At 46.3% G+C, this 25160-nt stretch overlaps 1 protein-coding gene across 1 annotated transcript; it reads left to right on the top strand.

Annotated features, from left to right (window-relative positions):
• The first annotated feature begins 426 nt into the window (after nucleotides 1–426).
• On the top strand, nucleotides 427–16735 carry kcnv1 (potassium voltage-gated channel modifier subfamily V member 1). Its single transcript, XM_026185940.1, has 4 exons — nucleotides 427–681; nucleotides 5582–5908; nucleotides 8530–9197; nucleotides 15643–16735. Exons 2-4 carry the CDS (start codon nucleotides 5595–5597, stop codon nucleotides 16152–16154), a joined length of 1494 nt encoding a protein of 497 aa, XP_026041725.1. The 5' UTR covers nucleotides 427–681; nucleotides 5582–5594; the 3' UTR covers nucleotides 16155–16735.
• The last annotated feature ends 8425 nt before the right edge of the window (nucleotides 16736–25160 follow it).

Raw genomic sequence — 25160 nt, 5'->3', positions numbered from 1 at the left:
GATACTCAGTCCTGATACTCAGCCATGATACTCAGTCCTGATACTCAGCCATGATACTCAGTCCTGATACTCAGCCATGATACTCAGCCATGATACTCAGCCATGATACTCAGTCCTGATACTCAGCCATGATACTCAGCCATGATACTCAGCCATGATACTCAGCCATGATACTCAGTCCTGATACTCAGCCATGATACTCAGCCATGATACTCAGTCCTGATACTCAGTCCTGATACTCAGCCATGATACTCAGCCATGATACTCAGTCCTGATACTCAGTCCTGATACTCAGCCATGATACTCAGTCCTGATACTCACAGCTGTGATGACCAACATCACTTTAACACTGATGCTGAAGATGTGATATCAGTCATGACTGGAATATCAGTACTTGCTTTATTCATCTTCATGCACGCTCACACGTCTGCACCGCTGCTCTCGGGGTGCTGCTTGTTTGCCACCTCATACTGCAGTGTGTCACTAAGCGGCCTCCATACCTACAGCCTCAGTTTTAAAAGCACACCGCGAATCAGAGAGAGCAGAGAGCTGGAGGGAGCGCCAGGTCCTCCTGCTACAGACCTCCTCTCTGAACACCTCCTCGTCTCTGACACCAGCTGGACTTTCTCTCTGCTGTCAGCATGTGAGGACGTGGAGCTATCGCCTCTTCATTTGGAGCAGGTGAGTCCGTCAGCTGAGGTGTTTTCACTGAAGCAGCTCTCAGGTGGTCTGAAAACTGTGACCTGTCATTTCTGTGCATGTGTTTTAGGACACGTCTGTAATCTGCAGCTGATGCAAAGACTCTCTCCAAACGGAGTCATCGACTCTTTGCTTAAACGAAGATTTTAAGCTTTTAATAAAAGACCCAAACTGTCACTTTAACCTGGGGGGTGGGGGTGGGGGGTGTAAACTGAGGTGTGTTTGTGTTCTCCTCTAAGTCACGGAGGGAAATGTTTCATGTTCTGCTGCTGGTTTGATCATCTTCATCATCACCGTCATCGTCTTCCTGTAAACAGGTCAGGGGCGATTCAAGCATTAGAGCTTTGGGGGTGAGGGCTGCCCAGCCAGGCAAGATAAATCATAAGATTCTTAAATTCATCAAGTCCCTCTGTGCCTGGGTCCTCGTCACAAAACATGACATCACTGTTTTGTACATTTGAACACAATTTAATCCACATCTGTGAAAGAAAAGCAAAACACTTTTTTGAAAAGTCTGTAACAAAACCATCAAATCTGATAAAGGTTATTTAAATGCTGCTAAAGAAGAATGGATTGGAATAGAAAAATATATATGCTAACCTTAATTACTGGGAGAATAATGAACGATGCTCACAGTGAGTAAGAAGTAAACTGACTGCGTTTTTTGGACAGAGATTCACTTTTAAAGTGTGTGTATAATATAATACAGATACATAAAAAACGCTCCCAAAACAGAATAAATTATTACAAAATATTAATAAAAACTATAAAAATAGAGGCAACTTTGCCTGTGGTAGAATGTATACAATGTATGAAAAAATCTTTACTGCAGATACTAATTTTACTAATTTAATAAGACTAATTTTGTGTTGTAAGATTTATGACTTTCATGCTTTCATGGTGGTGCTTGGGACAGCTTGACCTTTTATCAGGTGGTCCACACTGTAACAAGTGTGAGAAACACTGATAAGTGTGTGTGTGCTTTTGGAAAACATTTAAAGCTGCTGTACAGAATCTTTGAAACAAGCTTAAAACATTTTTAGAAACAGAGCATCTGCTTCTCTTTACAGCTCCTCCCTCCACCAGGGCTGTTTGGCTCTTTCTGATAGTGAGCACATGTGATGCACGTACTGCAGCAGTCATGCAGACAACTGGACGGTCCAAACGTTGGCCGACCTGTTACTGGCTGAGGTTTTAGCAGAGCTGTGGCTGAACCACATACAAATATATCATTAATTTTAATCTCCCCGATCAATGATAATGTTATGTTGGGATGTTGTTAAAGAGGCTCAAAGTGTTTCAGCCCAGTTTGTTTAGCAGATTCTGTTTAGTAGCTTTAATACAGGGAGGACACAACTTCCAGACTGTGAGTAAAATCAGGTTTTTCTCTTTGTCAGTTTCACAGTTTCTGCCTGTCACTGCTCCCTGTCTGTTTGCTTACCTGGTTCTTCCTGACCTCGTACTTTCTCCTCACGTTCCCTCTTTGGACTGACAATCGAACACAAATAGATTCAACTAGATGAAAAATTACATTAATATGAAAAAATACTAAAAATACTCCTCTCTCAGTTTAGTTTCAACCAAAAGGAAAATAACCAAACCACACGAACATCTAATAAAAGATATAAATATTGAAACAGATCCAACATTATTCTTGATTGAGGGATCATTTGATTTTACACTTTTACCTGAATGTGGCTCTTTTTTTTGAAAAAAAACTTCCTTATATCCATTATGAACCTGGCTGTCTGCACAAAAACAATGGTAAATGGCCTGTATTTGTATAGCGCTTTAGTAGTCATCCACACATTCATACACTGATGCTGGCAAGCTACATTGTAGCCACAGCCACCCTGGGGCGCACTGACATGTGTGCGCCCCAGGGTGGCCCCAAAACACACACACACACACACACACACACACACACACACACACACACACACACACACACACACACACACACACACACACACACACACACACAACAGGAGTTATAAGGTTAATGGGCATCCAGTCAGTTAGTATCCATTTCAAACAGGACAGTGGTAACAACAGCAGGCTGCAGACAATTTTAAGTTTTAGGTTTTAAACAGGCTGTATACATTTCAATGGGAGCAACAGGACGGTCAAATGTCGCTGATTTTACTACAGAGCAGGTCGGATTGTAGGGCAGCAAACATTGTAAGAAAACATGTTTCCAACACTGCAGGTTACCTGTTTTTCAGCTAAAAAGAAACATGTTCTGACTCCTACCAACTATATAAAGAGCAACTGAAGGTTAAATGCAGCTAATATGTCCTGTTTTAACCCTTGGATGCACAACCTACCAGTACTCTACCTCTGTGGGGGGGTCACTCCCACTAGGTTTATATCTGGGACTCTCCACCATTTGACCTTAGAACTGAAGAAGCTTCTCGGATGAGAGGTGAAACGTCTTCAAGCAACTTAAAGAAGTCCAGACGCTTTTCTTTCCAAGCTCCTTTGACCACGATGACCTGGATGACTGAGAACCTTCACAGACATCCTACCAGTACCTACACTCTTCCACGAGTGGGGTCAAAAATGACCCCAAATAGAAACAATGCATTTTGCTATAAACGCAGTTGTTATTCTTCCAAATCTTTAAAACAAAGAGTTGTAATATTTTCATATTTGAGGTGTTCCTCATAAAACATGTTTGTGACATGAGGCACTTTGCATTTTTATTTATTTTTTCATTAATTTTAAGAAATTGCAGTTTTTGTATCACTTGTATCACTTTTGTATGCTTGCTCTGCATATACTGCAGGAGCTCGGTCTTCCCTCTGAAAGGCACAAGTTGTTCATCCAGTGTAACACAGTCACTGAGGATGAATTTCTGCCTGCAGTTGACCAGGAACAGGCCCCATATGTAGCTGAAAGCTGCCACGTGGTTTGTTTTCAGTCGGTAGGCTCTGGTCCTCTTGTCATCAAAGTGCAAGACGGGCGAATATCTTTAAATCTTTGAATTGACATAGTGGCCTTGTACAATGGGTTATGCAGAGGACTCCCAAAAAGCACACCGACTGGTACATCCCAGTTCGTCTCACTTCCTGCAAGGATGGTCAATCAAATGAAGGCCAGGAGCTTATGTTTGATTACATTTTTCCACTCTTTTCCCCTGTCTGTGGCGACTCTTCGTGCCTCCATGTTTGTGCATGTCAGCACCTCTTCTATTATATTATCAGACATGAACATCTTCCATGCATTTACTGGGGAGACAGTAGTAGACCCAGGTGCAAGCCCTGGCTGACTAATTCAGAATATTGTGGCTAGAGCAGTAAGAGGGGCTCATTCTGTGTCTGACTGGCTTGTTCAGTGGGGAAGGGGGGGGGGGGACAATACTCTGGGTCCTCTATATCTTAGATGTCAGATTCTGAGTCAATGCCTCTGACGGGCTCTTCATCCCATCCGTCCTGGATCATTTGTAGGGCCACAGGGATCCTAGCTGGCCTCATAGCGGCCGTGTTACTTTAGATATTAAAAAAAAACATCAGAAAGGACAATGTTTGAAATGCACAGGAAACTATAAACAGGGCTGCACATAAATGGTCCACAGGTGCACATTCGCTGTCAAAATAAAAGACACGCACCAGATAAGAAGTTGGGATGCTCGTTTGCGTACATTAGATGTTCTGGAGGAGGACAGACATTTGTTCAGAACTCTTAAAGATGTCGAAGAAGCAAGCTCCGTAAGCAATTACTTTGGTGTTCCTCCACCGCAAAAGAAGCGCGTATTCTCTGAATACTTTTATTTTGACAGCGAATGTGCACCTGCAGACCACTTATGTGCAGCCCTGACTATAAATCATGTATTTTACTGTGTAAAAATTAATTCTTGATCCATCAGAAGTGTAAGTGGGTCAGTCAGAGATGCTAGGAATGAAAGTTTCATAGAAGATTCCAGAGGAACTGCTTGGGGTCATTTCTGACCCCACTTGTGGAAGAGTGGGGTAGTGATACAAAAACTGCATTTTTTATAAATTAATGAAAAAAAATGCAAATGGCCTCATGTTACACACATATTTTATGAGGAATACCTGGAATATGAATATATTACAACTTTGCATTTTAAAGATTTCGAAGAAAAACAACCTGTGGGGTCATTTTTGACACTCGACCCCCTGCTGTTCTCAGGCTTCACAGCCAATACTGTCAAACAGGAAGTGAGTTTACGTCCACACATCAGAGAGTCCACTGGGACGCTTCATTAGTGATTCACACGTCTGAGCCAACCACACCCAGCAGCGCTTTCAGGTGGTGGACAGCACCTCGCTCTCTCCTCGTGGAACATTCAGAGTAAGAATGACAAATTTGGACAGAGACACCACAGAAAAAGGAATGAATGGTGACAGGAAGAGATTCATCAGATTACTTAGGACTGCTCGCTGCGATATTTCCATACAGCGCAGATCTGCTTCATGCTTTCAGCCTGATTCTCTTCTCTCTGATTCGTCCATGCTGCCGGCGCACGTACTTAGCATCCTCCCCTCAACACATAACAGAGTCTCATCTGCATACAGCGACACGTCTCGTTCCTTTCTTCCAGCTCCTGCTCTCCGTTCTTAGTAACAAAAGAGTAATCGGGTGTTTACGGGTACAGAGAAAGGTTTTTGGGGACTGACTCGCTGCTTTCTTTAACAATCACATCCTCTCTCGATGCTCCAGCAGCAGGATTAAAGTCGCTCATGTTTATTCAGCAGTTTCTACTCATAAACACGTCAATGCTTCCTGACAGGAGCCGATTCCACCAGTCAGCAGTGTTGTTGAGGATTTAAGTGTAAACAACAACCAGGCCGCTGTATGCATGTCAGTGTGCCCCCTGTTGACCAAATGCTGTCTTCTCACCCCTGTGCTCCTCCAGCTCCTCCTCCACCATGAGCGTCTTCTCCAGTTCGATGGCTGGTCTGGGGTCGGAGGTGTGTGGCGACACCGCCTCCCTGGTCTCTTTGGAGTCAAGCGTTTTCCTCAGCGAGCGGACGGCGTCCTGCGTCAGCGACACACTCAACTTCTTCATCATCAACGTTGGCGGGAGTCGCTACATGCTGTCGCAGGATCTGCTGGCGTCCTACCCGGAGACCCGGCTGGGGAAACTGGCCTGCTGCAGCCGAGACTCGGCGCTGGAGCTCTGCGACGATGCCGACTTCCTGGAGAACGAATTCTTCTTTGACAGGAACTCCCAGGCTTTCCAGTAGGTGGCGCTCTTTCTCCTTGCAGAGACAACGAGTTTAAAGTTAAAGTTTAAAGTTAATGTGCTTGTGCTGGCCTGCCTGTAGCTGCTGTAGACACGGCGCTGATGACTCGTAAAATTAAAAACTAAATGTAAGAGCACTCAGAGCTGCAGACTTTATAGGTTTCTATTTTTTATTAGTTTTTATTTAAATAAATTATTTGAGGGTTTTTTAGCTTCCAGAGTTGGTTTGAGTTCAGCGTTTTTGTTTTCATCATGTGGCCGGGATTTCAGATTACCATGACAACACCATCAACACACAGGCAGATTTTTAGGTGTTGTTGTCTGTTTTTATATTTTTATGACATCTGATTTAAAATTCGATCGCATTTCTTCCCTTTTATCTTTGCCATCGCTCAGAGGAAGCTTCACTTCACACCTGGCGGTCTATGTTCAGGTGACCTCTGTTCAGATTAGTAAGGGTGAAGAAGTGAAGAGTGAGCATGCTCAGTCGGCTCAGTTTTCTGCAGTAAAATAGCAGGGTCACGTCCGGCACGCTGACGGCAAGCATCGTGCCTTGATCGGGCGCGCTCAGACGGTGACGGGCTCTGAACACGGGAAAATAAAGTTTCCTTCTGTCTTTTCTTCTTCTTGTTTCATGACATCTGATTTAAAGTAGAGATGGCACGATACCACTTTTTTATGTCCGATACCGATATCATAAATCTGGATATCGGCTGATACCGATATGAATCCGATATAGTGTTTTTAATCAATAAAACTGTTTTTTTAATATCTTACTGCATTTTGTATAAGTTCATACTCAAGTTTAAATAAACAAAACACTAAAGCCATTCTGTTATACTGTATGCAAAAAATACACTGCACCCAAAATATTTCACAGTTCAGCAAAACTGATCAATCTAATAAACTTAAACCTGCTCCATCCTCCCTGTTCTGGTATTTTAAAGAGTACTTAGCAGAAATATTAAGCAACCTAACTAATAGGGCTGCAAACTCCCAGCAAAAAAAAAAAAAATAGGGAACCTCCCACCCTCCACCTCATGATGCTTAATCGATGTAATCAACTTTAATTTGATGCAGGGTGGAAAAAAATGCACAGAAATCAATTCTTTTTCAAGAAATATTAAATAGATTCAACATCTTTCTTCAACAAAATTGCAGACTGCACAGATGGTACCTTCCCAAAGGAAAAAGTACTATAGCTTACTAGGGTATATATATTAGACTTAATAGTTACTATATACAGTAATGGACTTCTATACATTTTACATCAAATTAAAACTTTGGGTGTCAGATAATTATTTATTAAAAGCCGACATTTTAAATGAGAATAAGAAAGAAAAGTATGTCTTTGTGCCCCCTTTTCCCTGTTCATGCCCTATCGGCCCCCCTGGCTAAACTTTGCTAGATCCGCCCCTGCACAGTTACCAGCGTCAGCTACGTAGAAAAAGATCCTGGTGTAGAAAGTAATATTAAATACATTCTAACAACAGCTGATCAAGCTTAAACGTGCTGCTGTTGTTCAGCCGCTGGTTTCCTCTTTCTGGTGCAAAGTGGGCCAAAAACAAACAAGAGACGATCAGCTGATCATTGATCATGATTGAAGCAGCAACAGGAGAGGGAGGGGGAGGCAGTCGCTCCATATATCAGTTGTTAAGCTTAACGCTGGAATGCTTTACAAACATTCAGAGATGAACTTACTTCTCTCGGGGATGAAATGCTGGTTTGGTAGCGAGGCTACAAATACACAAAGCCGCTCGATCACGTGACCACACTGCTCCCACGTGCTACGGTTATGAGCTGAGTTACGCTGTATTGCAAGTTTTGTGAGGTGCTTTTCTGATATTTAATGGATCGAATTACATTTTTTATTTCTCTCCGTTATCCGATCCAGTAATTTAGGTCAGTATCGGACCGATACTGATAGGTAATATCGGATCAGTCCATCTCTAATTTAAACCAAATAAATTTGAAGGTTTATGAACATATACTGTGATATCCAGCAGGGGGCGACTCCTCTGATTGGACAGAAGTCTCTGACGAGGTGTTCCTCCTGCTCAGCTGATCTCTGAGCTCAGTCCTTCCGTCCTGATGGGTTTCTGGTCTCAGTCTGACTGAAGTCCCTTTAGCGGGACTTCCTGTCTACTTCTGCGGTCGCTACCACATGACTCTGTCCTGGTTTTTAGTTTAATCCACCTTTCGTTCATCACGCCAATATGGTGAGATTTCACTAACATAAGAGACATGGCGGCGGTCGTGTTCACCTTATAAATTTTATTTTGGCTCCATGAACAGGTGACGATTAGAGGACTTTGGTTTATCTCAGATGAAGGACGCCAAGGCTCTTTCAAGCCACAAGGACGGACGTCACTGAGCCCAGAGATCGGCTAAGCAGGGGGATCACCTCCTCGTAGACTTCTGTCCAATCAGGCTTCAGAGGAGTCGCCCCCTGCTGGACTTTAGAAGGATGCAGGAGAACAGCACTGAAGCCTGGCAGGTCTCTGCTCGGACCGTCACCCTGAACTGCTCTGATCCAGACTCTGGATGTTTGTTTGGACTGTTTCTTCAGTCAGAGTCGTGCAGACTGAGCTCACCTGTGTCTTTGTGTTTGTCCACAGGTACGTGATGAACTACTACCAGACGGGTCACCTGCACGTCATGGAGGAGCTGTGTGAGATCTCCTTCCTGCAGGAGATCGAGTACTGGGGCATCGACGAGCTCTGCATCAACCCCTGCTGCCGTGAGCGCTACTACCGCCGCAAGGAGCAGAAGGAAAGCCTCGAGGTACAACGGGAGCTCGATGCCGACGATGGGGATGAGGACTTTGCGGGCGTCGCTTGCCCAGGCACTCGCCGCCGCCTCTGGGACGTCCTTGAGAAACCCGAGTCATCGCGCGCTGCTCGGACCTTTGGCTCGCTCTCGATGTTCTTCGTGGTGTTGTCGGTCATCAACATGGTGCTCATCTCGCTGGACTTAGGTGAGGACTTTGGAGTGGGCGGCCTCGGCATCGGCGCTCCGCTGCTCTTCGACGCCCTGGAATACGTGTGTGTCGTGTGGTTCACGATCGAGCTGGTGCTTCGGTTCCTCTGCGTTAGGGACAAGTGCCGATTCAGTCGGAGCATTCCCAACGTGATCGATCTGCTCGCCATCCTCCCGTTCTACGTGACACTGGCGGTGGAGAACCTCCACGGAGGATCCACTGAGCTGGAGAACATGGGCCGTGTGGTGCAGGTGCTCCGCCTCCTGAGGTCGCTCCGCATGCTGAAGCTGGGCCGGCACTTGACAGGTAAAAACTCCTCATACCTGTTATTAACCTCTGTCTCTCTTCCACAGCATGTCTTTATCCTGTCTTCCTTCTCTCACCCCAACCAATCACAGCAGATGGCCCCGCCCCTCCCTGAGCCTGGTTCTGCTGGAGGTTTCTTCCTGTTAAAAGGGAGTTTTTCCTTCCCACTGTCGCCAAAGTGCTGCTCAATCGGGGTCATATGATTGCTGGGTTTTCTTCAGACACCTTTCAGATTCAAATACTCTAAGAAAGGATCAGTCTCACTGACTCTTATCACATTTCCAGCTGCTCTGTCTTTTCTTTAAACTCAAATATCTTAACAAAGGAGAAATGAAACGTGTTGGATGTATTCCAGCCGGTCAATGATAATTGTTAATGAGTTACTTTAAAGGCTTTCCTGCTCTGCATGTGCATCGCAGCAGCACTAGTTATCTTTAGGTTTTAGCACAAAATACCACATCAGCACCTGAAAGCCTTCATTTGCACTGTTTATGAGACAGTGGTGAGGGTGCGTATGAGTGACAGCTGGGATAAAGGTGGAGGTGGGAGTACATCAGGGATCTGCTCTGAGGCCCTTCCTGTTTGCAGATGATGTCAGGCAGGAGTCTTTATGATCTCCAGTGAGAGCTTAGAGCAGGTGGAGGTCTGCTCTGCAGAGGTGGAGGTGAGCCTGGAGAGAAAAGGAATGAAAGTTGTAGAAGATGAAACAATCCATGTGTGCGAATGAGAGAGAGGCAGGTGAACATGCTGGAGCAGAGGATGAGTTTAAATACCTGGGCTCAACCGTCTACAGAGAGGTGACGAAGAGAGTGCAGGCAGGTGGAGCGGGTGGAGGCAAGTGTGACAGAAGGACACCGTGAAAAGGGAAGGTCAAAGGATGGAGGTGAGACCTGCTGTGATGGGTGGAGCCGAGCTGAAGGTGTTCAGGTGTTCAGTGAGCAGGCTGGACGTGAGGGACGGCTCAGAGTCAGAGAGGCTGAGATGGTCTGAGCTGCAGGCAGGTGGAGGTTCATGGATGTAGTGAAGGAGGATGTGCAGAGGGTTGGAGTGTGAAATCAGTTCCTGTAAAAGTAGGTGTGAGATCAGACTCGCCTGAAATGGCAGTTTTATTAGAGCGCTGCATGTGACGGATTTAAGACATGATGCAAAGATCCGGGGGGAGAAGAAGAAATGGAAATCCTGTCAGAGCGAAGCCGCTGCTGTGAGATTACAGCCGGGAGGTTCTCCGAGGACAACAAAGACCAGAATATATATAGATTCTCATCCTGGCGAATGAGCGAGGAAGTATGATTACGTGAGCCCGAGTGTGTCAGGCTGACGTACGAGCGCTTTGATCTGAGTGATTTGGGGAAGGCTGATCATCCCTGGACTCAGCTCATGAATAATAAAAGGAAAAGGCAGAGGGAGGAACTTTAATCATCTTAAACTATTGAAATAAATAATACAGAGAAAAGGCAAAGACTGAAGTCGGGCTGTAAAACTGAGAGAAAAATAGGTTACAAGTGTAATCTGCAGGTATAACAGCTGAGGGTGACTAACGGTCTGCTGCACAAACACACTCACTGAGCACATCACACGCCAGAGTCCTGAAGAGGCTTCATCTCCTGTGACCTAAAAACGATCGGGAACCACCGAGGGAACTAAAGATCAGGACTGAAGATCCAACAATATCACCAGGATCTCCAAACCCTGACGTTGTGAAATGAACATTCCAGAAAGCTTTTTATATATATATATATATTTTTACCATATATGTGTATATATACATATATATGGTAAAAATATATATACATACATATATATATTTTTTTTTTACCATACATATATATATATATATATATATATATATATATATATATATATATATATATATATATACATATATATATATATATATATATATATATATATATATATATATATATATAGGGACATGGAATGTCACCTCTCTGGTGGGGAAGGAGCCTGAGTTGGTGCGTGAGGTTGAGAGGTACCGGCTAGATATAGTTGGGCTCACCTCTACGCATTGTCTGGGCTCTGGAACCAGTCTCCTGGAGAGGGGCTGGACTCTGTCTCAGTCTGGAGTTGCCCCTGGTGAGAGGCGGCGGGCTGGGGTGGGTATTCTTATATCCCCTCGGCTTGCTGCCGGTACGTTGGGGTTTTTCCCGGTGGACGAGAGGGTTTGTTCCCTGCGCCTTAGGGTCGGGGAACGGGTCCTGACTGTCATCTGCGCTTATGCGCCGAGTGGCAGTTCGGAGTACCCAGCCTTCTTAGAGTCCCTGGGGGGGGTGCTGGAAGGTGCTCCACCTGGAGACTCTGTTGTCCTGCTGGGAGACTTCAATGCTCACGTGGGTAACGACAGCGAGACCTGGAGGGGCGTGATTGGGAGGAACGGCCTCCCTGATCTGAACCCGAGCGGTGCTTTGTTATTGGACTTCTGTGCTAATCACAGTTTGGCCATAACGAACACCCTGTTCGAACATAAGAGTGTCCATAAGTGCACGTGGCACCAGGATGCTCTAGGCCGTAGGTCGATGATCGATTTTGTAATCGTATCACCAGACCTGCGACCATATGTTCTGGACACTCGGGTAAAGAGAGGGGCTGAGCTGTCAACTGATCACCACCTGGTGGTGAGTTGGATCAGGTGGCGGGGGAGGACGCTGGACAGACCTGGTGCACCTAAACGCGTAGTGAGGGTGTGCTGGGAACGTCTAGCAGAGGCCCCAGTCCGCGAGATCTTCAACGCACACCTCCGGCAGAGCTTCAACAGCATTCCGAGGGAGACTGGGGACATTGAGTCCGAATGGACCATGTTCAGCGTCTCCATTGCCGAAGCTGCTGCATTGAGCTGCGGCCGCAAGGTGGTTGGTGCCTGCCGTGGTGGTAATCCCCGAACCAAATGGTGGACACCAGAGGTGAAGGGAGCCACCAGGCTGAAGAAGGAGGCCTATCGGGCTTGGTTAGCCTGTGGGACTCCGGAGGCAGCCGACAGGTATCGACAGGCCAAGCGGAATGCGGCTCGGGCAGTGGCTGAAGCAAAAACTCGGGTGTGGGAGGAGTTCGGAGAGGCCATGGAAAAAGACTTTCGGACTGCCTCGAAGAGATTCTGGCAAAATGTCAGGCGTCTCAGGAGGGGAAAGCGGTGCTCTACCTGCACTGTGTATAGTGCTGGCGGAGCGCTGTTGACGTCGACTGAGAAAATTGTCGGGCGGTGGAAGGAATACTTCGAGGACCTCCTTAATCCCACTGACACGTCTTCCGGGGAGGAAGCAGAGTCTGGGGATGAGGGGTGTGACCCACCAATTTCCGGGGGCGAGGTCACTGAGGCAGTTAAACAACTCCTTGGTGGCAGAGCCCCTGGTGTCGATGAGGTCCGCCCCGAGTTCCTGAAGGCTCTGGACGTTGTAGGGCTGTCTTGGTTGACACGTCTCTGCAATGTTGCGTGGAGATCAGGGGCAGTACCTGTGGACTGGCAGACCGGGGTGGTGGTCCCCATCTTCAAGAAGGGGGACCGGAGGGTGTGTTCCAACTACAGGGGGATCACACTCCTCAGCCTCCCCGGGAAAGTCTATGCCAGGGTGCTGGAGAGGAGGGTTCGTCCGCTAGTCGAACCTCGGATACAGGAGGAACAATGCGGTTTTCGTCCTGGTCGCGGAACACTGGACCAGCTCTTTGTCCTCTCGAGGATACTTGAGGGTGCATGGGAGTTTGCCCAACCAGTCTACATGTGTTTTGTGGACCTGGAGAAGGCATTCGACCGTGTCCCTCGGGGCGTCCTGTGGGAGGTGTTGCGCGAGTATGGGGTGTCTGGCCCATTGCTACGGGCCATTCAATCCCTATACAACCGTTGCAAGAGCTTGGTTCGCATTGCCGGCAATAAGTCGGACTCGTTCCCGGTGGGTGATGGGCTCCGCCAGGGCTGCCCTTTGTCTCCGGTTCTGTTCATAATTTTTATGGACAGGATTTCTAGGCGCAGCCAAGTGGCGGAGGGCTTTCGCTTTGGTGGCCTCAGAATCTCATCTCTGATTTTTGCGGATGATGTGGTTCTGTTGGCTTCATCGGGTGAGGGCCTCCAGCTCGCACTGGAGCGGTTCGCAGCCGAGTGTAACGCAGCGGGAATGAGGATCAGCACCTCCAAATCTGAGGCCATGGTTCTCAGCCGGAAAAGGGTGGAGTGCCCACTCCGGGTCGGGGATGAGTTCCTGCCCCAAGTGGAGGAGTTCAAGTATCTCGGGGTCTTGTTCGCGAGTGATGGGAGAAGGGAGCTGGAGATCGACAGACGGATTGGGGCTGCGGCTGCAGTAATGCGGACGCTGCACCGGTCAGTCGTGGTGAAGAGGGAGCTGAGTGTAAAAGCGAAGCTCTCAATTTACCGGTCGATCTACGTCCCTACCCTCACCTATGGCCACGAGCTGTGGGTAGTGACCGAAAGAACGAGATCGCGGATACAAGCGGCGGAAATGAGCTTCCTCCGAAGGGTGGCTGGCCTCTCCCTTAGAGATAGGGTGAGAAGTTCGGCCATCCGGGAGGGGCTTAGAGTAGAGCAGCTGCTGTTCCACATCGAAAGGAGCCAGCTGAGGTGGTTCGGGCATCTGGCAAGGATGCCCCCTGGGCGCCTCCTGGGCGAGGTGTTCCAGGCATGTCCCACCGGGAGGAGGCCCCGGGGCAGACCCAGGACACGCTGGAGAGATTATATCTCTCGGCTGGCCTGGGAACGCCTTGGTATTCCCCCGGACAAGCTGGAGGAGGTGGCTGGGGAGAGGGAGGTCTGGACCTCTTTGCTTAGGCTGCTACCCCCGCGACCCGACCTCGGATAAGCGGATGAAGATGGATGGATGGATATATATATATATATATATATATATATATATATATATATATATATATATATATATATATATACACGAACGAACGAACATCCAAGAATACATTGGGAAGATGGCCCCAACTGACCCGAGTGCTCAGTGAATACCTCAGGCAGCAGAAACCCAAGAAAGAGGAGGGAGACGAGGAACCACCATGGAAGGACAGGCCCCTGCACGGTATGTACCACCGGCAGATAGAGGAGGTGGCTGATATCCAGAAATCCTACCAGTGGCTGGACAAAGCTGGACTGAAAGACAGCACAGAGGCACTAATCATGGCAGCACAAGAACAAGCTCTGAGCACAAGATCCATAGAGGCTGGGGTCTATCACACCAGGCAAGACCCCAGGTGCAGGCTGTGTAAAGATGCCCCAGAGACAATCCAGCACATAACAGCAGGGTGCAAGATGCTAGCAGGCAAGGCATACATGGAACGCCATAACCAAGTGGCCGGCATAGTGTACAGGAACATCTGTGCCGAGTATAACCTGGAAGTCCCGAGGTCAAAATGGGAGATGCCCCCAAGGGTGGTGGAGAATGACCGAGCTAAGATCCTGTGGGACTTCCAGATACAGACGGACAAAATGGTGGTGGCTAACCAACCGGACATAGTGGTGGTAGACAAACAGAAGAAGACGGCCGTAGCGATCGATGTAGCGGTTCCAAATGACAGCAATATCAGGAAGAAGGAACACGAGAAGCTGGAGAAATACCAAGGGCTCAGAGAAGAGCTCGAGAGGATGTGGAGGGTGAAGGTAACGGTGGTCCCCGTGGTAATCGGAGCACTAGGTGCGGTGACTCCCAAGCTAGGCGAGTGGCTCCAGCAGATCCCGGGAACAACATCGGAGATCTCTGTCCAGAAGAGCGCAGTCCTGGGAACAGCTAAGATACTGCGCAGGACCCTCAAGCTCCCAGGCCTCTGGTAGAGGACCCGAGCTTGAAGGATAAACCGCCCGCAGGGGCGTGCTGGGTGTTTTTTTTTATACCTATATATATATATATATGTATATATACATACATATATATATATAGGAGGAGTTTGCACATTCTTCCCGTGTTTGCGTGGGTTCTCCCCGGGTTCTCCAGTTTTGTCCCACAGTCCAAAGACATGCTCTTTGTGGGGACAGGTGAATTGAAAAATCTAAATTGCCCATAGGTGTGAATGTGGGAGTGAATGGTTGTCTGTCACTGTGACAGACTGGCGACCTGTCCAGGGTGTACCCCGCCTCTCACCCTATGACAGCTGGGATAGGCTCCAGCACCCCCCGCGACCCTGAAAAGGATAAGCGGGAGCGAATGGATGGATGAATTGTCACATTACATATATATTCAAAGAACCATAACAACTTGCCTTGAGGATCTTTATATTGTGAGGTAGGCCCTGCAATAATCCAGAGAATCAGACTTTGGCGACAGCGGGAAGGAAAAACTCGCTTGGAACAGGAAGAAACGTGCAGCAGAACCAAGCTCAGGAAGGGAGCTGTTGGGTTAGGGGGAGGAAGTCGTGAGAAAACAGGATCAATAATAGTAAGAGGTGTATAAACGCCGTCTGTGACCTCCGTCTCTCTTCCTTCCAGGTTTGAAGTCTCTCGGTATGACCATCGCGCAGTGCTACGAGGAGGTCGGCCTTCTGCTCCTCTTCCTCGGTGTGGGCATCTCCATCTTCGCGACCGCAGTCTTCGCCCTGGAGCACGACCTTCCTGCCACCACCTTCACCAGCGTTCCCACCGCCTGGTGGTGGGCGACCACGTCTATGACCACGGTGGGCTACGGGGACGTGCGGCCCGACACGGCGGTGGGTAAGGTGCTCGCCTTCCTCTGCATCCTGTCTGGGATCCTAATCCTGGCGCTCCCCATCGCCATCATCAACGACCGCTTCTCTGCCTGCTACTTCACCCTGAAGGTGAAGGAGGCGGCGATACGACACGGCGAGATGCTGAAGCGGCTGGCCCGTGGCTCGGTGGGGGAGGCGGGGCCGGGCGTGAACCTGAGGGACGCCTATGCCCGGAGTGTGCTGGAGATGATGAGGCTGCACGGGCGGGAGAGGGCGAGCACTAGAAGCAGCGGGGGTGACGAGCTATGGTGGTAGCAAGAACAGCCCCGCCCCTATGACCTCTGACCCCTCTGAGAAACGCACACACGATGACCCCAGCAGCAGCACGCTGTACATTCGGTGTGTCACGTATGTGTCCAGCAGCAGCGTGTTCCCGTTTAACTCATGAATTTATTTACAAAACACATTTTCTCTCTGAACATTAGTCCCACCCCCAAAGTAAAGCAGGTGGCGCAGATGTCTTCCTGATGCGCAGTGGGTGTAACTCTGCAAGTCTGAACAATACTCAGATGAGCGCACTCAGGCTTGTTCTGATTGGCTGTTGGGTTTGTCTTACACGTCTCAGATGTCTAACATTAAATCTGTGCTTTGATCTTAAGCTACATTCACACGTTTCCCTCAGAGGCAATGAACCTTGTGTTCAATCATCATCGTCACGATCAATAAAGCTTTATTCAAGGATGGTTTGTGATTCATTTCTGTCATGGTGTCGATGTGGAAGGTAAATAAAATACAGACTCGGGGGGAGGAGATTAACTGAAAGCTAGCCATCATTATAAAATTACTCATTACTAACGAACATTAGTATATCATCATCATCATCATTATTATTATGTCATCAGCTGTTATTATAATGTTATTACACTAATATTATTATGTCATTCAATTCAGCCATCTTCAGCAAACACTTCTGCTTCTACACCTCTTTTCAGCTCATCTTTTTGCTTCTTTACCTCTTTTCAGAAGAAATTCTTCTGATTCACCTCTTTTCTGCCAAATGTTTAGCCTTTTCACCTCTTATCAGCACAATTCTCAGCCTCTTCTGCTCATTTGCCATCACCAGTGTGTGAATGTGTGTGTGAATGGGTGGATGACTGGATATGTAAAGCGCTTTGGGGTCCTTAGGGACTAGTAAAGCGCTATATAAATACAGGCCATTTACCATTTACAATTTCAGCACAATTGTCAGTCTCTCCACCTCTTCTTTGTGAGAAAGAGTTTGGCGCAGGGAGATGAGAACCTGCCTTGCGTACCAGAAGGGCCAGGTTCGAATCCTGCTCAGGGCAACATTTTTTTGCTTTTTTTTTTTTCAACTTTTTCAGCTTTTTTCAGCAAATATCTTCAGCCCTTAAGGCATCCACACAGCATTTTCGCAGGAAATGCAAATTTTTCTAGTTATTATTCCTGTCGCTTCCGTACGTTTTTTGAGTCGCAACTACTCCCACAGTTTTTGTGCTATTTATACCGTTCAAACTTTAAAAAAATTCTGCTATTTCTGCTAATGACGGCTATATCTTTTGGTGCTCATAACTTCTATACTTTTTGAGATATTGAATTTTTTTTTGCAATATTTTTTGCCCATTTCTGCCATATTATCAGTGGCCTCACTGATTTTCCTTGCCGGGTTGACCTGTGTTTTAGCTCAGTGAGATAAAAATCCGTTCTCAGACTGGGAGGCCGGGGTTCAAATCCCGCTTATGGCAAAATTTATTTCAGTTATCAGTAAAACTTTTTTTTTAACTCTCTTCAACACAAATTTCATCTTTTTCACCCCTTTTCAGCAGAATTTTCAGTTTTTTCACCACTTTTCAGTACAAATCCAAGCTTTTTCAGCTTTTTTCAGCAAAAACCTCTTTTCAGCAGAATTCTGCTCATTGAACTCTTTTCAGCACAAATACCAGCTTTTCAGCTCTTTTCAGCAAAAACCTCTTTTCAGCAGAAATTCTGCTAATTGAACTCTTTTCAGCAGAAATTCTGCTGATTCACCTCTTTTCTGTAAACTTTTTAGCCTTTTCACCTCTTATCAGCACAATTCTCAGCAACTTCTGCTCATTTCAGCAAAATTGTCAGTCTCTCCACCTCTTCTTTGTGAGAGTGACATTGGAGCAGTGAGATCAGTAGCTGCCTTGAGACCAGAAGGGCCAGGTTCAAATCCTGCTCAGGGCACCCTTTTTTTTCGACTTTCAACCTTTTCAGCTTTTTTCAGCAGAAATCTTCAGCGTAAGGCATCCACACAGCATTTTTGCAGGAAATGCAAATTTTTCTAGTTTACATTGTTGTATTTTGCACAACTCTGTTGCTTGTGAAGCTCGCACACAAGAATTTCACTCACATGTGCTGTACCAATGTACCTGCACATGTGATGTGACAATAAAAGTGATTTGATTTGATTTGAAATCCCCACAACAGTCACCTCGGGGCACTTTGTATTGTAAGGTAAACCCCAAAGAGAAAACCCCAACAATCACATGACCCCCTATGAGCAGCACTTTGGCAACAGCAGGAAGGAAAAACTCCCTTTTAACAGGAAGAAACCTCCAACAGAACCAGGCTCAGGGAGCCTAATCTTAAAAGTAGAGATAGTGTCTGTCTCACACTCAGGATAAACTTAACGTGTCTGGACTATCGTCTGCTGGAGGTCAGAGGTGAGGGTGGACTTTCTCCTTGTGCGCTTCCTCCAGCTGAGAACGTGTTTCATGATTGTTGACAGGAAGCCTAACAGGAGCACTCGGGTGATGCTGTTAATTTGGACACATGATCTGAGTTGTGTCAGCTGACAGTTGTTCATCATGGAAATGTTTCCTGGGATGGTCTGCAGATGAGGAGACGTCCAGGAACACGTGAGCTCAGCTCTCATTGGACAGATTTATTGTTTGTTTGAATTAACGAGCTCTCAGCAGTTTTCTGCTGAAGAATAAAAACTTTCCTGTTCACAGGTGGGACTCATTGACTGAGCCTGGTTCTGTTGGAGGTTTCTTCCTGTTAAAAGGAAGTTTTTCCTTCCCACTGTCACCAAGGTGCTGCTCATAGAGGGTTGTCAGATTGTCGGGGTTTCCCTCTATTATTGTAGGATCTTTACCTTACGATTTAAAGCACCTTGAGGTGACTGTTGTTGTGATCTGGTGCTGTATAAATACAATAGAAATGAACTGAGATGATTGGTGGAGGCTGTGAGGTCAGCACGGTGAAGGTCTGAGTGAGACGTGAGATGTTCACGCACCTCCGTGATGGCTCTGACCTTCCTGTGGCATCATCTCACAGTGGACGCACGCCTCAGCGGCTGCAGCAGGAGGACCCCCGCGGTGTTTCTGGTATCCTGCTGCTTCCTGTTTCCAGGCCACCGCTCTGCTGAGGTCACAGAGGTCGCCTCAAATACCACGGTAACGCCTGAAGTCGTGAATCCAACCGCTGGGTGTTTAAAGCAGCTCTCATTTCTCTGATCTCTGCAGATGGTCAGCATCCTCTGTCAGTGTGACCCACCATCATCATCTCCTTCACCGCCATCAGCCCGCCCTCACTGTCTGTTAGATCAGGGTAAGTCTCTACATTTTTCTTACCTGACTTTATTTTCCCACCTAAAAACCTCCAAACAGTCTCTCAGTGTGACCCAAGTCTGTGCCACAGATGCATGCTTCGCTCCCAGTGTCTCTAATTTGATCTAATTTCATTCCAACTCGCCTGAAGCTGCAGGAAGCCTGCTGTGACTGGTTGAATGCATGCCGTAGGCCGAGAACACCGCAGCATGAGCGTTCAGAAAGCTCGCCACGTGGAAGGTAAACATGACAGTCTGAACACGTGAACATGTCTGTGTGCAGGTGTCTCAGAGGACATGTGAAGCTGCTGCGTTGTTGAGGACACGCTGATGCTGACGGAGGGTTGTTTCTGCAGCACAGGTACAGATCACATGACCTCCTGCTGGCTGCATTCATGGCTGACCTGGATTCTCGGTTTGATGCCAGCAGCAGTGCAGTGACACAGAAACTGGAACATCACATTTGCATTTCAGGCATTTAAGGAGGAAGATCGCAGACATCCACAGAGAGCGGGAGAGACTGCAAAGGGAGAGCAGAGAGACACGGGGTCCAGGAGGGCAGAGGTCACAGCGTTGGGGTTCATCTGAAAGTCTGAGAATTCAGAATTCAGAGAAGAAAATATCCACCCTGCCCTGATCTCGCTGTGACTTAAAAGTTCATCAGTAGCTGAAGTCACGTGGGAAACGAACGAGTGGTAATGAGGCTAAAAGCAGACAAGACCTGACCTGCAGCTCACAAAGGAATCTCTGCTGATGTGATCTGACTCCATGAAGCACCTGAACACCTTTTCAATGTCATCACAGCACCCCGGGTACTCTGCCTGGAAATGTCCAAGGCTAACCAGGCTCAGGGAGGGGCGGGCCATCTGCTGAGAAGGAAGACAGGAAAAAGACATGCTGTGGAAGAGAGACAGAGATTAATAACAGATATGATTCAATGCAGAGAGGTCTGTGAACACATAGTGAGTGAAGAAGAAACACCCAGTGCATCATGGGAATCCCCCGGCAGCCTACACCTACTGCAGCATAATTAAGGGAGGATTCAGGGTCACCTGGTCCAGCCCTAACTATATGCTAAAGTTTGAAGCCTAATCTTAAAACAATCCACGCTGATGATGGTGGTGATGATGATGGTATTGTTATTGGTTACCGAAAGGCTCATTTTTGTTCCTTCATGCATTCAGCTCGCCTTCTCACACAAAACGTGTGAATAACGTGTCGGAGTCGGTTTAATCTGGTGTGATTAAAATCATGAGCATGGATAAAACCTCAGTGTTGTCTCTGAGTTCAGCTTCAGATCATGGCTGTTCTTCAGAAACTCTCCTGCTGACGGTTGGGGGAGGAGCCTGAAGCGAAGCACAGCAAAGCTGCTGAACCTCGGAGCCAGAGGAACGCTGACGCTGTGCAGCTGCACTCCAAACACTGAGGCCGCTGGATGAAAAACAGGAGCAGTTAAATCATTTCAGCCAACAGGATGAAGGTCCTCGCATCTGGAAACACTTTCAGGAAGTCGCAGGCTCTGTTGTCAGAGGCGCTCCGAGTGTTTCTTCGGCTCTCCTGATGATCGGAGTGTCACAGCGGTCGACCTTTGAGCTGTTTTATGTCCCACTGTAATGAAGCACAGACAGTCTCGCAGTGAGGACACGGAGGCCCATTTACAGGAACATGAAGTGTATTCGCCTAAAAACCACAACCAAACTCCAGAAGCTGAGAGCTGAGGGTGAATCTGATGCTGTGTTTGCTCTTCCTCTGCTCAGGTGCAGGCTAATTAAATGCACAGACTCCAGGACGTAGATGGTGACGGACAAGCTTCCCTTCAAAGAGCCGAACAGAATCAGAATCAGCATACTTATTAATCCCTAAGGAAAGGATGTGGGTTACAGTTGCTCCAGCACAGTAACAGAAGCAGACTAAACTATTTAACAGTACAGTATGTTACAGATTTACAGATTTAATAGCACAATATATACGAATCACTCAGTAATAAATATCAGAGACTGACGGCAACATTACTGAGTAGAACAGAGTGCGTGCAAACAGCGTTTACAGTGTGTTACATGGAGGAGTTATACAGGGAGCCACAGGCAGGAATCACTGCCTGTGTCGTTCAGTGGTGCATTATGGGTAATCTCAGTCTCTCACTGAGCGTGCTCCTGTGACTGCCCAGCATGCCATGAAGTGGGTGGGAGGTGTTATCCAGCATCGTCCTTATCTTGGACAACATCTGCCTCTCAGACACCACCCGAATAGGGTCCAGCTCCATCCCTACAGGCTTGTGATCAGTTTATTGAGTCTGTTGGCATCTGTGACCCTCAACCTGCTGTCCCAGCATGCAACAGCACAGAGGATCGCACTGACCACAACAGACTCACAGAAAATCCTGAACGTTGTCCGACAGACGTTGAAGGACCTCAGAGACGACTCTGGCCCTTCCTGTAAAGCGCAGTGGTGTTTCTAACCCAGTCCAGTTTATAGTCTGTATGTACTCTGAGGTACTTATAGTCCTCCACAACGTCCATGTTGACCCCATGGATTGAAACAGGGGTCACAGGTTTTCCTGGTCTTCCAAAAATCCACAGTCAATTCCTTGGTCTTTGCCACGTTGAGCTGCAGATCATTCTGCTCGCACCGCGTGACAAAGGAGTCGACCACAGCCCGGTACTCTGACTCATCACCCTCACTAATGCAGGCCACCACAGAGTCATCAGAGAAAAACACCATGCAGGCAACATCCTGGAGTCTTCAGGAGTACGTCCTGACCCTCTGCAGGTGAGGAAACACCTGAGCTGACCCAGAGCAGGCTGGAGCGACGCAGCAGACGCTGATGTCATGTTTCTTGGACCTGTGTTTGTTCCGCCTCACCATCAGCACGTTCACATGTACACGCTGTGACTGCTGGAAGCTTCTTCTGTATCTGACCTGCTGTAGTTCTGTTCCTTCGCTCAGTAATGGGTTTGTGTTGGTCCCACCGAGGATGTGGGACCACTCTGCGGTGTTTCAGGTGGTGTGAGCTGGATTCAGGTGTGTCCTGAAGGGTGATCCGGGCTGTTGGTCGGACCCTCCTCATCTGTCTGCTCTCTCTCTGCCCCCCGAATTAGCCCCGGAGCAACGAGTGAACAGGCCTCACACGGACATCCTTCCCACTGTCGTCAAAGTGCTGCTCATAGGGGTCATATGATTGTTGGGTTTTCTCTGTATGTATTATTGTAGGGTCGACCTTACAATAAAGTTTTAAAGTGTGTGTGTGTATCAGGATGATGTCACATCCTGTCAGAGGTGTTTATCGAACAGCAAAGGAAGCATTCGCTCGTATCTGAACTTTACTGAGGCATATTTTTTATTCTCACCGACATAAAATGAAAACCATCACTGACTCGCTGTCCTCTGATAACACCCTTCCACCTTATGGTCACTTCCTGAACCAAATCCAACATGGCGGCAGCAAGGACTGAAATTGACCTTTGTCTGTATGTTTATCAGTTCAATATACCTGTGTGTGCGTATATATATATATATATATATATATATATATATATATATATATATATATATATATATATATATATATATACACATATATATATATATATATATATATATATATATATATACATATATGTATATATATATATATATATACATATATGTATATATATATATATATATATATATATATATATATATATATATATATATATATATATATATATATATATATATATATATATGTGTATATATATATATATATATATACACATATATATATATATATATATATATATATGTATATATATATATATATATACATGGTGCAACGATACTTGTATGGATATTGAACCGTTCGATACAGTGCTTTCAGTTCGGTACGCATATGTATGGAACAATACAACATTTTTAATTTATTTTATCAACTTTCCTTCTGACGATGCTGTCTGTGTTGAGCGCTCAGTGGATCTGCGCTCGACAGTGCAGCCTAGGCGGAGTAGTCGAACGCAGATTCACTGAGCGCAGCGCAAGCTAGCAGACAGAAGTTAAGCTCTCCTTACAACATGAACCTCCCCCACCCTCATTCAGATCTGGCGTTTGGAACTATTTTGGTTTTCATGTGACGTATGACCCTGAAGGTAAGCGCGTCATGGACTAAAGTAAAACAGTATGTTGGATGTGCCATGCAATGCTCAATTACATGGGTGGGAGCTAGTGTGTTAGCGCAGTTAGCTCGTTAACGTGTTGGCCGTCCAGCCCCATGCACGGGGCGATCTGCGGTAACTCGTTAACGGAGATTTGCCGTGTTGTGGCGTTAACGTCATTTCAACGAGATTAACCTGAAAGCACTAGTGGGAACACAACGAATATGACTGCACATTTACGCCGACATCATCCTCGTGCAAAGACAAAAACAACAAGCATGCTACTAACTTTAGCCGAGTCATTTAGACAGCTGTTAGCACATGATTCTCCTTATGCTGCTGAGAATATAGCCCAGAAGAAGCGTATAGTAGAGCTTTTATTTTGGAAAGAACCATTTCTCTGTAATAAACTCTCTTTTCCAAAGATGAGTGATTTCTCCATCAGATAGATTTATTTATTTTTATTATTTTGTTGTTTCAGCAACATTAAATTTAAAAACTGTACTTTTGAGTTAAAATATATATTTATAATTTTAATAAATGACAAATTAAAAAAGCATGCGACAGTACAGCCTAGGCTGCACTGTCGAGCGCAGATTCACTGAGCGCTCAACACAGACAGCATCGTCAGAAGAAAAGTTGATCAAATAAATTAAAAATGTTGTATTGTTCGATACATATGCGTACCGAACCGAAAGCACTGTATCGAACGAGTATTGTTGCAACCCTAATAAATAAATAAATATATATATATATATATATATATATATATATATATATATATATATACACTGAACAAAAATATAAACGCAACACCTTTGTTACTGCTCCCATTCCCCATGGGATGGACGTAGAGACCTAAAATTCATTCCGGATACACAATATAACCATCCCTCCCAAACAGTGGTCACAAATCAGTCCAAATGTGTGGTAGTGGGCACATCTGCTATATTGAGATAATCCATCCCACCTCACAGGTGTGCCACATCAGGATGCTGATCTGACATCATGAGTAGTGCACAGGTGTACCTCAGACTGCCCACAACAAAAGGCCACCCTGGAATGTGCAGTTTTGTCTCACAGCAAAATGCGGTCTTTTCGCTACTCAGGTTAAACAAACCCCAGCAGCTGTCTATTGTATTGAGTGTCCACTAAAATAAAAACAAAAGCGTTCTAACATCTCACCTGCTTGTTTTTATTAAGGTATGTACACGTATGTACATGTACACTATTTTTATTAATAGAGATTTCACTACTGAGGTTAAACATGATATATAAGTCACTTAGATCACTTCTAAATGTTAATGTTTGTTTATTTCAGAGTTTAATTTGTTCCTGAGTAAACCGGTTTGGCTGTGATTAAAGTGAAGCTTCATAACATATTACTCACAGTTAAATTAAGAGGGGACGGCAGTAAAAACTCCGGACCTGTGACATCATCAAGTACACTGGCGTTCCAATTGTACAAATCACGAGTCCGTGCTCGCGTTCTCGGCAAGTCCGGTCTCGCCGAGAACGTGAGAAGGGCCAAAGACTGGATAGACTGCTGGGGGATTCCCATGATGCACTGGGTGTTTCTTCTTCACTCACTATGTATTA

This window comes from Astatotilapia calliptera, chromosome 11 (genome assembly GCF_900246225.1).
Source record: "Astatotilapia calliptera chromosome 11, fAstCal1.2, whole genome shotgun sequence".
NCBI lineage: Eukaryota > Metazoa > Chordata > Actinopteri > Cichliformes > Cichlidae > Astatotilapia > Astatotilapia calliptera.
This window is presented reverse-complemented; position numbering and strand designations above follow the sequence as displayed.

Excerpts from the sequence above, each read along its gene's own strand:
- kcnv1 (XM_026185940.1), top strand. The coding sequence starts at position 5,595 with ATGAGCGTCTTCTCCAGTTCGATGGCTGGTCTGGGGTCGGAGGTGTGT. Across the intron at positions 5,909-8,529 it reads AGGAACTCCCAGGCTTTCCA|GTACGTGATGAACTACTACC; the intron begins GTAGGTGGCGCT and ends GTTTGTCCACAG. Across the intron at positions 9,198-15,642 it reads GCTGGGCCGGCACTTGACAG|GTTTGAAGTCTCTCGGTATG; the intron begins GTAAAAACTCCT and ends TCTTCCTTCCAG.